The sequence below is a fragment of the Chamaea fasciata genome, unplaced genomic scaffold, assembly GCF_029207755.1.
Source record: "Chamaea fasciata isolate MVZ Bird 193981 ecotype frontalis unplaced genomic scaffold, bChaFas1.0.hap1 SCAF_1, whole genome shotgun sequence".
NCBI lineage: Eukaryota > Metazoa > Chordata > Aves > Passeriformes > Sylviidae > Chamaea > Chamaea fasciata.
The window spans coordinates 51,752,322-51,765,775 of NW_027094086.1; the positions used below are offsets into that span (position 1 = coordinate 51,752,322).

At 43.3% G+C, this 13,454-nt stretch overlaps 1 protein-coding gene across 9 annotated transcripts in view; it reads left to right on the forward strand.

Moving 5' to 3' along the window:
• Positions 1-12,428, forward strand: part of MTCL1 (microtubule crosslinking factor 1) — a 104,384-nt gene extending 91,956 nt beyond the window's left edge. For 6 of the 9 annotated variants that reach the window (XM_066183259.1, XM_066183288.1, XM_066183297.1 and 3 more), the window contains 3 exons: positions 1,258-1,289; positions 2,934-4,488; positions 11,145-12,428. In XM_066183259.1, coding sequence (XP_066039356.1) covers positions 1,258-1,289; positions 2,934-4,488; positions 11,145-11,354 — 1,797 coding nt within the window. In that variant the 3' untranslated portion in view covers positions 11,355-12,428. Of the gene's footprint in view, positions 1-1,257; positions 1,290-2,933; positions 4,489-8,052; positions 8,111-11,144 lie in introns of all 9 variants that reach the window. The other 3 variants (XM_066183314.1, XM_066183324.1, XM_066183334.1) reach the window with 1 other exon arrangement.
• The last annotated feature ends 1,026 nt before the right edge of the window (positions 12,429-13,454 follow it).

Sequence of the window (13,454 nt, forward strand, 5' to 3'; positions counted from 1 at the left end):
TTACCACCATTAAAAAAAGGGTGGGCAGCAATATTTGTCCTTGGTGATATTTGCATAGCTTCTTTCCTTCAAAGCATGTTTTAGGGAAACCTGGACAAAGCAATTTTCCCTCAGAAGGTTTGCTGAAGAGAGACTGATTGGAGTTTAATGAGTAGCTTAATTGAGGATGCACAGAGGCAACTGCAGCTTGCTGACTTTACCATCCACTATATTTTCTTTTTGGAACTAACTGCAGTAGAAGTCAATCCAGCCCTCACCCTCATTATGCATTCAGTTAGGTCAGATTTACTCTGCCGTAATTCCACTGAAGCCACTGACGTTATTCCAGAATTATACCACAGTGAATGCAAGGTGGATCAGTTTACTACTATTTTTTTCCCCTGACCCGGGATAAATACCAGAAAGGTATTTGCTGAATAAAGCAGTGCTGTTTTTAAACAGTCCCATTTTGAAATGCACTTTTGGTAATGTTCTTGGTTTCATGAGGTCAAATAAAATATTTACAGTACCAATGCTCAGGTTTTTTCCCCAATTCTATTTTGCATTCCCTGTAGTTTACTAGAAATATAAATAAACAGTTAGAATAACTGTACAGCAAATGCTTGAGAAATAGCTATTTAAAACCCCAACTCATTATGGGAATTGTCATATGTAAATAACTGCCATAAAAACATCTTAATGCTGTTAGCAAGCTGCAGGTATCCCGTCTATGAAACAAGCAAGTCTCCCCACTTGCTATTTAATATAGCAAGCTTAAGGAATTTCAACCAGTGCCACTTGTTGGTTCCTAGAAAACATATAATGAAATACTATGTCAAAGAAACTCAGCTTATCTTTTATGTCAGCACAGCTAGGCCTCTAGCATAAAGTAGATTACCTCCACATAAAAAAGTCACTCAAAAATATATAGTCCGAAACAATATATTGTGGAAAAAAGCCTTTTTTGGCCTACATCTTTATGGGATTGCATGGGAATTAAAAGGGTTCAAGGCTGTTGTAGATGTGGCATACAGGCTTTACCTGTGTAGTGAGTTATTTTGATGGGATTGCCCACTCTCCTGCCTATTCACTGCCTATTTACAAAGTGAAGACTATTCCCATTGGCACTTTAAGGATCTATATCAGAGAGAAAATCAGACAGTTTTTAGAGACAAACATACTTGGTGCAACTAATGGGAAGTGAATGACAGAATACCCACAAGCTAATGCCACCGTCTTTACAAGTAACTGATACTGCTTGTTTCTGTTTTCATTCAGGAGGAAGAAACACACAAAGGAAATCTTCAAAGGTGAGTAAAACTTACAGGGGAAAGCCCAGCAAATACTCAGCTGCTGCAGCTATAGCAGCCAAGCCACAGGCCCATGCCACCTCCTAAACAGCCTGCATGCCAGATTAATGGATTTACCCAGGGATTAATTTGTCTCAATATGCTTCTGTTCTACTCTGATTAACTTGGGCCACATTCAGCTGTCATGCACAAATATCAAACTCTATGAAAGTGCATGAAGCTGCAGCTTACAGTGAAATCTACGCCTGTCTTAGCAAGCAGTGCAGTACACCCTGCAGACATCAATATATAGAGGAAAACACTTGGTGTTTCTCTCTATAAAAATCAGGTGCTGAGGCCCTTACACTCTGCTGCATGTTAGGCATTTTTTGCTCTGGACTGGTTCTAGTCTTATCCCATGGGCTGAATACCCACCTAACCCTAGAATGCATTAGCTGTGCTTTTAGAGAGCATCTTCCAGCTCATTTTCATCCCAAAGGAATGAAGCCTGTGCTCTCTGAGATTGCCCGTCTGATGTACACCAGAGCATGTGACTAGGAGATCCATTTAGAAACCATAATCACCTGAATCCCTAAAAGAGACACACCCAAACTGCAGCAGGAGCTCTGGATTAAAAATTCACAGTGTGACTTGGCTGTGTCTTCCGGCTCACTGATCCATGAAAACCAGTGCTTGCTGACTTCTCATCCAGCTTGAGTTACCTCATTGAGCCGACTCTCACAACTGCACCCATTTGCATTTTTTCTTAGTCCCATTCAAAAATTTTGATTTTTTTTTTTTTTTTTTACTTAAAACAAAACAGTAGGATAATTCACCTGACTGCCTGTTATTTGTACAAATTAGTAAAATTCAGGAGAGCCAAGAATTCAGCATTATCACTTAGAGATTCCCTTTGGTTAAATTTCAGCATGAGCTCAACTCACCAAGCCAGTTCAACGTAGCAGCATTTCTGCTGGATGTCCCACATCACTGCACACCAGCTGTGCAGCCTGGGCAGTCTCAGGAGTGGGGGTAGACTTGATGATTTCCCAACAGGTCAGAAATACTCTACACTTGCTTTGAAAAGTGTGCCTCCTATTTTCACAAACATTCATTTCCTGTGAATGGCACAATTCTGAGATGCATCCTACTGTTCCACATTGCAGATATTAGCCAAGCAGTAATCCACAAGAAAGCAGTAAGTTAAGAACCTCTAGTAAACCATTTGGTACTTTTAATGGTACGTCACAGATGTTTGTGTTCACAGCTATTTCAAAGATAGTAAAAGGGGACTTAAATAAAAGAAAGAGCTAAAGTAAGGAAAACTAGGAAAAGGTTTTGCACGCAGAGGGTGCTTAGGCACTGGAGCAGGCTCCCCAGGGAAGTGGTCCTGGTATCAAGCCTGCCAGAGTTCAGGAAGTGTTTGGACGATTCTCTTAGGCATGTGGTGTCATTTTTGGGGTATCCTGTGCAGGGCCAAGAGTTAGACTTGGATGATCCTTGTGGGTCCCTTCCAATTTGGGTCAGTCTATGATTCAGTGATTGAAGTGGTTTTATATGTAAGCAGACAGTGAAAGTTGTGTTTCCAGAGTTTGCTGCTGAAAATAAGCTACTCTGTGACAATTGCCAGGCACACGAGTGACTCTTTTGTGTTTCTCTCTCCAGGGCAATGTCTGTTTCTTCCATGTCTGAATTTCAGCGCCTGATGGATATTTCTCCATTTCTACCAGAAAAAAATTTGCCTTCATCTGGCAGCAAAGATGATATAACCCCTCCCTTGTCTCCTGATGATCTGAAATACATTGAGGAGTTCAACAAAAACTGGGATTACAGTAGCACTAGGAACCATGGTGGGGCAACTGAGAAGCCTGCAGAGGGCTGGGCAGAAAGGACAGAAACTGGAAAAGCCGGGAACGATCCTGCTTCAGATCCATTGAAGGCATCCTCATGGTACCTCACCACCAGTGTCACTATGACCACCAACACCATGACCAGCCCGGAGCACTGCCAGAAGCAGCCGACGAGGAGTCACAGTGTAACTGACAAAATGGGAGTTCGGGTATTTCACAGCCCACCTGTTGTCCGTAGGTTCGATAACTCAGTGATAGCTGGCAGTGAAGGGAAAAACCAGGCTGAGCCAGACTTCTTGTTTTCTGTGACCAAATCTATGGGGAATGTCACTGAGACAAAAGGTGCTTCCTCGGATATGTTTGGAAGGTGGTCTTGTGACCTGGCCAAACACCACAAAGATTTTCTGGAGAATGGTCTTCATCCCATTGAACGTCCTATTTGCACTACTGTGGGCTTTGCCTCACCCTTGCACAGCTTGCAGATGTCCAAGAACATGAGTGATGACATGAAGGAGGTGGCCTTCTCTGTCCGGAACGCAATACGCTCCAATTCCACAGAGCCTCAGTTCAAGGACACGGCGTGCCAAACCAACGGCATGAGAACCACAGGGACACAGACCACCCAGACCATCAGCGTCGGCTTGCAGACGGAAACCCTGCGCAGTATCACCAGCAGTCCACACAAGTGTCTGACACCAAAGGGGGGGTCCACGCCTGTCTCTTCACCATCCAGAAGCCTAAGAAGCAGGCAGGTGACCCCCGTCATCGAAAAGGTCCAGGCTAAGTTTGAACGCACATGCTGCTCCCCCAAATACGGCTCTCCAAAGCTGCAAAGAAAAGTCCTTCCCAAATCAGACCAGCCAAATAACCGGACTTTGCCAGGCACACCTCAGAAAGGATTCAGTGAGTCCGCCTGGGCTCGATCAACCACTACACGGGAGAGTCCTGTCCACACCACTATCAATGATGGCCTGTCCAGTTTGTTCAACATCATTGACCACAGCCCCATCTTCCATGAGACCTTCCAAAAATGCCCCAGATCTGGCAGCCGGTCCAGGTCAGCAGAACCCAGACCAGAACTGGGCACGTTGCAGGAGCCATGTACAAATGCCCGTGGCAGATCACCCAGTCCTCTCCGCCTGGGGACAGAGACACAAAAGGAAGAAGGAACTGAGGTGACAAGTATTAGGCAGGACTTATCTGCTCCTCCAGGGTACACACTTGCAGAAAATGCTGCCAGGATCTTGAATAAGAAACTTTTGGAGCATGCCTTAAAGGAAGAGAGAAGGCTACCTTCACACAGCCCACCAAATCTTAGCAATGACAACAGCACAGGAGAAATTGTCAAAGTAGATCCAGGGTCCATAGAGGTAATGAGTTTGTTTGTTTTTCCTCCTATAGCTAAGTGCACTCTTCTTTGAGCAAATGTATTATGAGATCTCTTGCAGTCCTAGTGAGTATTTGCAGTGAGTATCTTTGTCCTGTCCTGGTACCACCAGCAATTTCCAGTTATGAAACTTCGGATTAGTCACTGAAGAATGTACGAAGAATTGAATTTCTATCCTGGCAGCTTAGTTGGCTTGAAAGCATCAGAAGAGTTTTATCCTTTATCTTTTATGGGATAAAAAAATGGTTCTCCTGAGTGGCTGGGGTAAGGGTTTTCTGTCACAAAATACACCACACGTTACAGATGCCCTAAGGACACTAGGTTTGAGTAAATTTTTATGCTGGATGGAAAGGTAGATTCTTTCTCCTACACAAGAATGGGTCTTAGCAAGTTTGTGTGAAAAATAGTCTCTACAATACCCTGGAGCAAAACTTCAGGGCCTTCAGCATATCTTTTCTGAATGTATCTGATTAAGTTTGGCTCAGGTCTGTGAATGTGATTGAATGGCTTGATGTTTGGTACTGACTGCTGCTGCCTCACAAAAATAACAAAAAGCAAAAAACCTACGTATAATCAACTAATCTAGGCACATACCTATTTAGTGTTTAATAATTCTTTGCTGATGTTTTGTGATCGACAGTGTAACAGGCATCATCTGTCTCAGCAAGTGTGCCCAGATGTTGGGGGCCAGTCTCAAGTGCAACAGCAATCAACAAAACAAGAAGGTGTAATGACTGATGAAAGCTTTCAGTTACCAGTATTTAAACTTCCTGTTTCGGGTGAACCTTTCAGAGTGCTTGAGAGTCTTATTCTTAAGAAAACTATAAAAGCTGAATTATGCCCAGCTCTTACATACATATGTTGCCTTTCTGGTACAGCCGTGAAAAGGGGTGTGTACCGCTGGTTGGTGACAGTCCGCAGGGCAGAGGCAACTGTGCTGCCCTGTGCTGCCCCTTTGGCATCCTAGTCTTGGGGTGAGTCCTGACTCCAAGGAAGCAGCTCCTTGACACCTGCACACCCCATACATCCACCTTGCCTTTTCTGGGTAGACTCCTAGTAGCCCTGCCTCAGATATCTCAGAAGGGAAGGTTCAAACCCCATTTTCAAACTCAACTTTTAGCGTGAAGGATTTCTGGGGACCTGAGCACTGAAACCTTTGGTCTGCTGTTTGCCTTGCCCTTGTGGGTGGTTCTTAATGTACAGTCAGTTCCTTTTTTGTAGGTACTGCTCAGAGGATGTGAACTTTTTTTGCCAAACAGACAATCCAAACCTAAGGATATATTCCCTATGTGCAGTTTAAACAGATATAAGCAAGGAAGACTTTACATTTTAAAAAAACCCAACCAACCAACCAGAAAGAAACCACATGCACATTATAAATACTAGTGAGTAAAAGTGGCCTTTGTGCACAAATCTCAGAATGAATAAAGGTGGGAAGCAGCCTCATTTATTTGATTTTTTCCAGTTATTTCCGTATTTTGCCCTTAGTTTGAAATACTGGGATACACTACTGGTCCTTATTAGGAAATGTGTTGTGCTCTTACAAGTTCAATTCAGCTTTGCCTTCAAGGTATCCCTGGAAACTCTGGAACTCCTGTACCTTTTAACTGTCTCTAATATCAGATTTCAAATATAAGTAGATGGATGTCATCCCACTTCATCACAAATTGCTGTTGGCAAAACACAAATTAGCAACAGTACCTGAGCTTGATGCACAGAGAGATTTGGGTCAATGCTATTTGGCAAAAACTCATTGAACATCAATCTGGCAGAAAATTGCTCCTTTTTCTGAATTCTCAGTATCTTTTGTCTAACTTTTTGAGTTATGAGCCCTAGGGCTAGGACTTGCTTCTCCTTGCGACTCCTACATGGCTGTTATGACTGTAGTCCAGATGCACAGGTTTTGTTCTTCGGCTGGTCCTGGCATTTCTCAGGAAATTTCTCAGGATTGAAAATTAAACTGGTGGGCACTCACACAATGAGCTTGGATTTTCCTAAGTGAGGAGGTGCTCTGGAAGATGTATTCAAGGGAAGCGTGGGTTCGCTGCTGAAAGAAACCACCCACAAATAAGTTTAGGGTCTGCAGGTGCCTTGGGTTATTTGTGGATTGCCCTGACCACACAAATTAAACTTTGTACAAATTCCACTTAGTACATTTTGTACAAAGCCAGATGCAGCTGTTCAGGGAATTATGATCTCGAAGGAGACAGGTTTGTGCTTGGGGCAGTGCTGACACAATGCTTCCACCCTCTTGTAGATCCCTGCTCTCTTCCCTCTCACCTGTTGGTTTCTGGCCAAGTCAAGTGCCCTTCTTACCACGGAACGCCTTCTGGATTCTGCAGCCATGGCATATTAATGACTTTTAAACTTGCATGAAGCACCTGTTGGTGACTTTTCCAGAATTTGAGCTTCTGAGTTATTTAGTTCCATAATTTGCTTCTATATTCCTGCTGCAAATATGAAATCTAGTTCATATATTTATCTCTTTATGTACATGTGTGTGTGAGTGTGTGTGTATAAGCATACAGCGTAGCAATAACTTTGTGTTTTCTAATTTGCCCAGAGCTGCTTACAGGCAAATTAATATCCACATAGTGTGGCCTACTAGTGTCTTATCCTGCTAATTCACTAAACCCCCATCTTACTTGCATATCATAGGATTTTTACATTTTACTATTAAAAATGCAGATTAGCATTACCTAACTAACAATGTTAGAGCTTTACAAACATTTTGCTTTTATGACTGGCAAGGTCTAAATCATGGAGGTTACACAACAGTCCTGGACTGGGAGTCAGACTCTTTTCTGGAGACAACACTGTGAAAGAACCATCCACACAGACCCACAGATGAGAGAGCAGGTGCTGCATCCTCTGCTTGCCAAGGCGAAGCAATTTCCACGGGCTTGCCACTGAACCATTCAGCATGGGAGGGGGAATGTTGAAAATGAGGGAAGGTGTTGTCAGAACTAAAGGGCTATTGGTTAAGCTTGAGTTTCCCATCCAGCATCACTGTTGAAGAGAAACAAGGGAGAAAGGTGAGGCAAAGGATTGCCGCGAAACCTGAGCAATGTAAGTGTAAGCAGCAAAAAATAACAGTCATTTTCTTGCTTGTTAAAGATTTTCTAAGCAGAAACTCTCCCTTGAAATCAAATGAAGGGGGAAAAATACAGTTTTATTCCTCTCAAAGTAATGTGGTTTTTCCCCAGCTCAAATCAAGGTTGGCAAAGGATAACAGATACCTTTCTCTGCTGAGTAGAAATGTTTGATTTGTTTATTGCTATGTTCACTTCTGAAACTGTGCTAGAATTGTAAAAGGTTGGTTTGTTTGCTTTCTTCTTTTCCAAGTCTTGTTCTGCTAGTGGCTTATCTTTTATTTTTGGTTATTAGTTTCCCTGTGATAACATTGGTAACATGATCTGAATGAGTAGTAACATCGGGAGACTTCTTCCTTGCTGACATGAAATCTTCACTTAAAAAAAAATAATCGATTAAAACAGTTCTTTCCAACCTACTTGCTTTCTTTTTCTTTCCTGTCTGTTCTGTCCAGAACCAAACTGTCTTATTAACTACCCCCTGGGGACTCTAACCCTGCCTGCCTCACTGCTGTAAGTCCTTTCTACCTTGTTTCCAGAGCTTTCTGAAAGCAGTCGTTCTTGAACATGTGGGTTAACAGAGGGAAATAAATGACAAATAAACGACTGTAGAGGTATCAGCATGCCCCTGACATCCCTGTGCGGTCCTTTGTATGTGACAGTCAGGAAGAGCCCAGCATAGAAGCTCATCTCCTGTGTCCTGCAGCAGCACAGGCTGTGAAGAGGTCACACTTAAGTCAAACTTTGTGCTGTTGGGGTTTTTTGCTAAGCTTTTAAAAATTGGCAAAATTTAAGACCAACAAAAAATATTGGGAAGGAATTCAGATTTATGACAAACATGGGGGTTTTTTCTTTTTTTTTTTTTTTTTTTTTTTTTTTTTTCTTTTTTTTTTTCTGACAAATGCACAGCACTGTGCAGGGCTTCTGGGCTTCTGGCTGCCCCAGAACACCTTCCCTTCAGCCCTGGCTACAGCAGCAAGTGCAGGTGGAGAGGGTTGGGAAGGGGTCCTCAGCACCAGCCTGTGGGTAAAGACTAAAGTCACCTTTCCTCGTGAAGCAGTTCTAGGCCCAGTTCTGTCCTGTGGCTGTGGCTGCCACAGTAGAGGGAAGACACTGTGCAGACATGAGCTGTGGCCATCCATCCTGCCTCAGAGAAAAGAGAAAACTGTTTTCTTCATTTATTAATATAGGTATAGCCATGGTGGCTGACAGCCTGTTTTAGGAAATAGCTAGAAACTGAAGATGAAATCATCTTTCCCATTTTCAGTGTTCAGGCTAAGAAGTGTTGCCTGTCCACCCACACCCCTTAGCAACTACCAAACTAAATTACCCACAGGTTATTTATTTTTAAAAAAAAAAAAAACAAAAAACATTTCTAGCTACGACAGCTACATGTAGTAAGGGAAGAGGGATTTTTACAAACCATTCTGCAGAATTTCCTTGTCATGGCTGGATTTCCACGCTGCAGGTGGGGGTGACTGACTCAGCAGCCATCACTTTATAAGATTATGCTGCCAGTCACTTTTGGCCCTGGAGCAACATCCGTCACCGGCACTGCCTTGTGTGGTGCTGGGCATGTGTATATCACAGATAAGATGAGCTTAACCTTGCTGTTTGGTAAAAGCTGACCAACATTTGCAGGCATGCTGAAGAGAGGCTTTTGAACTGGGAGGCAGCAGCGGAAATAAATTTTGTTATCGCTGTGCTAACTCTGTTTTAGTGCTCTGAAACTAGGATAAAGCAGCCAGAGGCAAGCGGCACTATAAAGATATCATTTTAAGCCTCCTTTTCGAAAGAGGCTAAGACAAAACCCGCAAATCTCATAGCCTCAATGCACCATGTTGTGCTGCCCGTGACTGTTGCTGTGCAGATGGGTTTCTCTTAACAAATCTGAGTCTAGTGGCAGCTTTCACAGACCATATGCTGCCCCAGGCACAATGGGATAAGGTGAAGTAAGGACACACAGTCAATTTTTTTTGTTAGCACCGATTTGTATTTCAGCCTTACTGCTGTTTTAGCAAGGGTTGTGAAGTTTATGGCACAGAGATGGAGTGGGGGGTGAGGCTGCAGAGAGGAGAGGGTTCAGGCTGAGCTGTTCTGCAAGTGCCAAGGGCAGCTGGTCATAGCTCCTTCTCAAGCACTGGTGTGCAGCTGTAGATTACCCCACTGGCTGCATGCTGCCCAGAATCACCTGGGTTGACCCTTCACTGAGGCTGCACTCAATGCACTCTCTCCAAGACAGGTGTCACCAGCTCCATTTCTCATACCTCAGCTCTATGTCTTCAAAATTGGTCTTTCTGTCCTATGCCATTCATGTTTGGTCTTCCACTACAATTGAGAAGTTCAGTGTCGTATCACCTTGTTTGTTCACTGTCAATCACATCATGTTACCTACTCCGATATTCTCCACCCTTAGTCACTCTTCTCCTTCTCCATGTGAAACTGTGCTGAATCCTGGCCTCCCTGCCGCCTTGGTATCCCTGCTCCTTACCGTGCCACAGCTTTTCCTTTGCTTTGTATCGTTTTTGGTCTCTCTCTTCATTTATCGCCGGTTTGCATTCTGACTTAGGTTTTTATGGAACTCCCCCGAACATTCCAATGACTGCTTCTTGGTGTACACATTGCTATAGGTTGGCAAACTGCTCTGATTTGCTTTTATAAATTGCAAAGTATGCAGTGGAATTCGGAAATTTGGCTTTGACCCTATGAGACAGACTTGCTTCCACAGTCACTCATCTTGACGTAGGGAACATTCAGAGCAAGACAGGAAGTGCAGCTGTACTTTGGGCAAAGTCCATGAATATTAGAGGCATTACCAACTTAGTGCCAGGGTGAAAAATCACTACTGCAGATTGTTTCTAATTGCAAAGGCAAGCTAACCAAGCCAGAACAGTGGAAACATGGTGAAGGAATAAAATTTCCAACTTCTTCCGTCTCTGTGAATGTTGCCTTTAACTTACAGTACCTCTGAATCCTGTAATTCAGGCTTCAGCAGCTAGCAGTTAGAAGTGGTGTTGCAGAAAATGAAATCTGTAGGTAAGCCTCATCTTTAACCCAGCTGGAGATCATAACTACTCCTGTAGTCATTATTCTGTGCTAAGAAATCTCCTACATGTCAGTCTGAATTCTGAAGGAGAAAAAAAGGAGAGAGTGGTTGATTTTTCAACCCTCTTGCAAATGCCAAACCTGGCCTTTCTATGTCAGGTCAGCACTTAAAGTGTTGAATAGTGGATTTTCCTGAATTATTATGCAAATGTACTTTTCAGCTCTTCTCTTTCTAGCAGGAGGAGAAATAACAATTGGAAGTTTGTCAGCTACTCCAACTCACCCTCTTTCTTCCATTGTCTCCTTACCTGTTCCATAAATCACGGGCATGCATGCAGATACCTGGAGTCCACAGGCAGCCAGGTGTTCGCTGCTCGCTTTTGCCCCTCGCCATGACACCCGCTTAGCTTTAGTTTGACAGTTTTGTTTCGTAATTCTTCGCGCACCCCGAGGGTCTCTAATGCAAGTCGCTAACCGCTGTTTTGCTCTCTTGGCTGCCAAGGAACTGCCTTGTTCTGCACTAGCCCCGTCCCTCCAACCCTGCTTCTCCCGGCCAGAGAGACCAGCGAACCGGCGCCCACCATCACGATGGGCCTCACATTCCCCTACTGCCTCACAGTCGCAGTCCACCGGAGACCTGACTTCCTCAGAGGAGTGCGGAAGCAAGGAGCAGCTGGCAGAGACCCCCAGCCAGGGAGGCGAGCCGGGCTGAGTCCGCACGGGAACGGGCCGGGCCACCGCTCGACCCTGCCAGGTCGCCCCCGCCAGCCGTCTCTGCCACGAGGGAGGGAGGTCCGCTCGGAGAGGTCAAAGAATGTTCTCAGACACAGCTGCTGAATGTCCGACCTGGGAAACAGAGGTGTTTCTAGAATGAAACAGTTAATGTGCCTGTAATAACTTAATTTTTTTCATAGCTGAGAAAACTATTTTTGTCTCCATCTTTTCTACATACAGTATATTAACAAAAGCAAACAAAAAAAAAAGGGTTAAAATGATATAAAGTAAGATTTAAAATAAAATGTAAATTAAGTTCTAAGGGAATTTGAATACGTGCTCGCGCTCTCTCCAAATACTGACTGCCTTTTGGTTATATTTGCACTGTTACGTTTTCAGTTTTGGTTTTGGGTATTTTGGGTTAGTTTTTTTGGGTTTTTTTTAATTTCATGTAAAACTAGGGTCTTAAGTTAATTTTATTCTATTTTAATGTCAGTGTTATCAGTTTTTAAAGATAAGGTTCTTAAAGATGCTTCAACTGTCTGAAGCGATACCTTTTAAGTAGTGAAGAAAGCCATTAAGCTCGTTCACTAGACTTGTAATTAATTGAGATGGAGGGGAATACAGGTAAACACAAGTAAATGTGTATTAAAAAAAAAAAAAAAAGAAAAGAATGCCTCAGAAAGTCTTACAGAGTTAGCTGTAAAATACACCTACAATACTTGACTTGCATGCCTCTGGGTCCTCGCACTTTAGTGCATGTACATACTGCTACTGTACCATCACATAAATGTGAGTCAATCTGTTTCACTGTAATATTGTTGTGAAATTACCTGTACTGTACTTTTATTGTTGGTATTCTTGCATTGACTATACAAAAAGGAGTTTTTAAATTATTGTTAGCAGTTCAACTGGCTATGTACAGCGTTTACTGAGAACTTCCTTCGTTTTGGAAAAACCATGGAAATCTCTGGGCATACTAAATTGTAACTGGTCTTGTTTAAGAGTCTGTTGGAGACCATGTGAAGTGGAAATAAAACCCTCAGTATTTACAAGCTGCTCGAGTGCTTCATAATGTTTTTTTAATGATGGTACTTCCCAGGTTCGTTTAACTGGGGGAAATAAAAGGCCCCAAACTCCTCCTTTATTCATAAGGGAAGAAAAAAGCTTCCTTACATGCAATAAATCACAGCAAAACCAAATAAAATGCTGTGCTCCACAGACTCATGTGAACACTGGATCAGACCGTGGGAAGGTTCCTAAATTCCCTCCCTAAACTCCACAAAACATCTACTCACTAGAGATTGTAGAACCCAACTTCTCAGTTTCTCTGAGGCCCTATGGCTTGTTGTTTTCCCATTCATGGGAGTGAAAACCAGCCAGCTAAATGGAACATCAGTAATATGACATGTCCAGTATTAATCTAAGCTTATGTACCATCTGCATTACACACAGAGACCAATAAACAGAGCTTTTGTAAAACTGAAGGCTAACAATAAGAAGTAAATCCAGCCAAGAATTCACACTTCGGAGAGGTAGAAACCTCTCAAGCTACTTTGCCTAGGACCATCTGTTTGGCCACATGCTTTCTCTGGAGCCCCAGATCTGCTCTGACTAGTTATCCCATTGCTGAACTGGCTCATTCCTGTTCCATTTCCTTAGCTGAGGTTTTCTGAGGCTCATATGTTGAAGAGCACCATCTGGGATCCCTAGAAGCCTTCCTGGTTAGCTCTGTCAAGAAATAAGCCCTTCACATCCTGTCCTGCTGTGTCACAGCCTGCTTTCTAGGAAGTTTAATTCTGCTGCTGGATAAGAGCAAACTCCCTGTCTCCCAAATCACAGCCAATTTAGGTCTGATTTCTCCCGTATCAGGTAGGGCTGTGGCTATTGACCCAGGGTCAAAATGTCCACCTCTGGGTCATCATTACACAAATGGCCACTTACCAAATGGGCAGAGACTGACCAGTACTGTTCTCCAATGGCTCTCTGTGCCACAGTCAGAGCAAGGGGTGTCCAGTGCTAGTGCGGAGCAGCGACAGTCATGTTAGTGATAGCTGCCTTCCCAGCTGTCTCAAAGCCTCACTGCTAGCCTATTTCA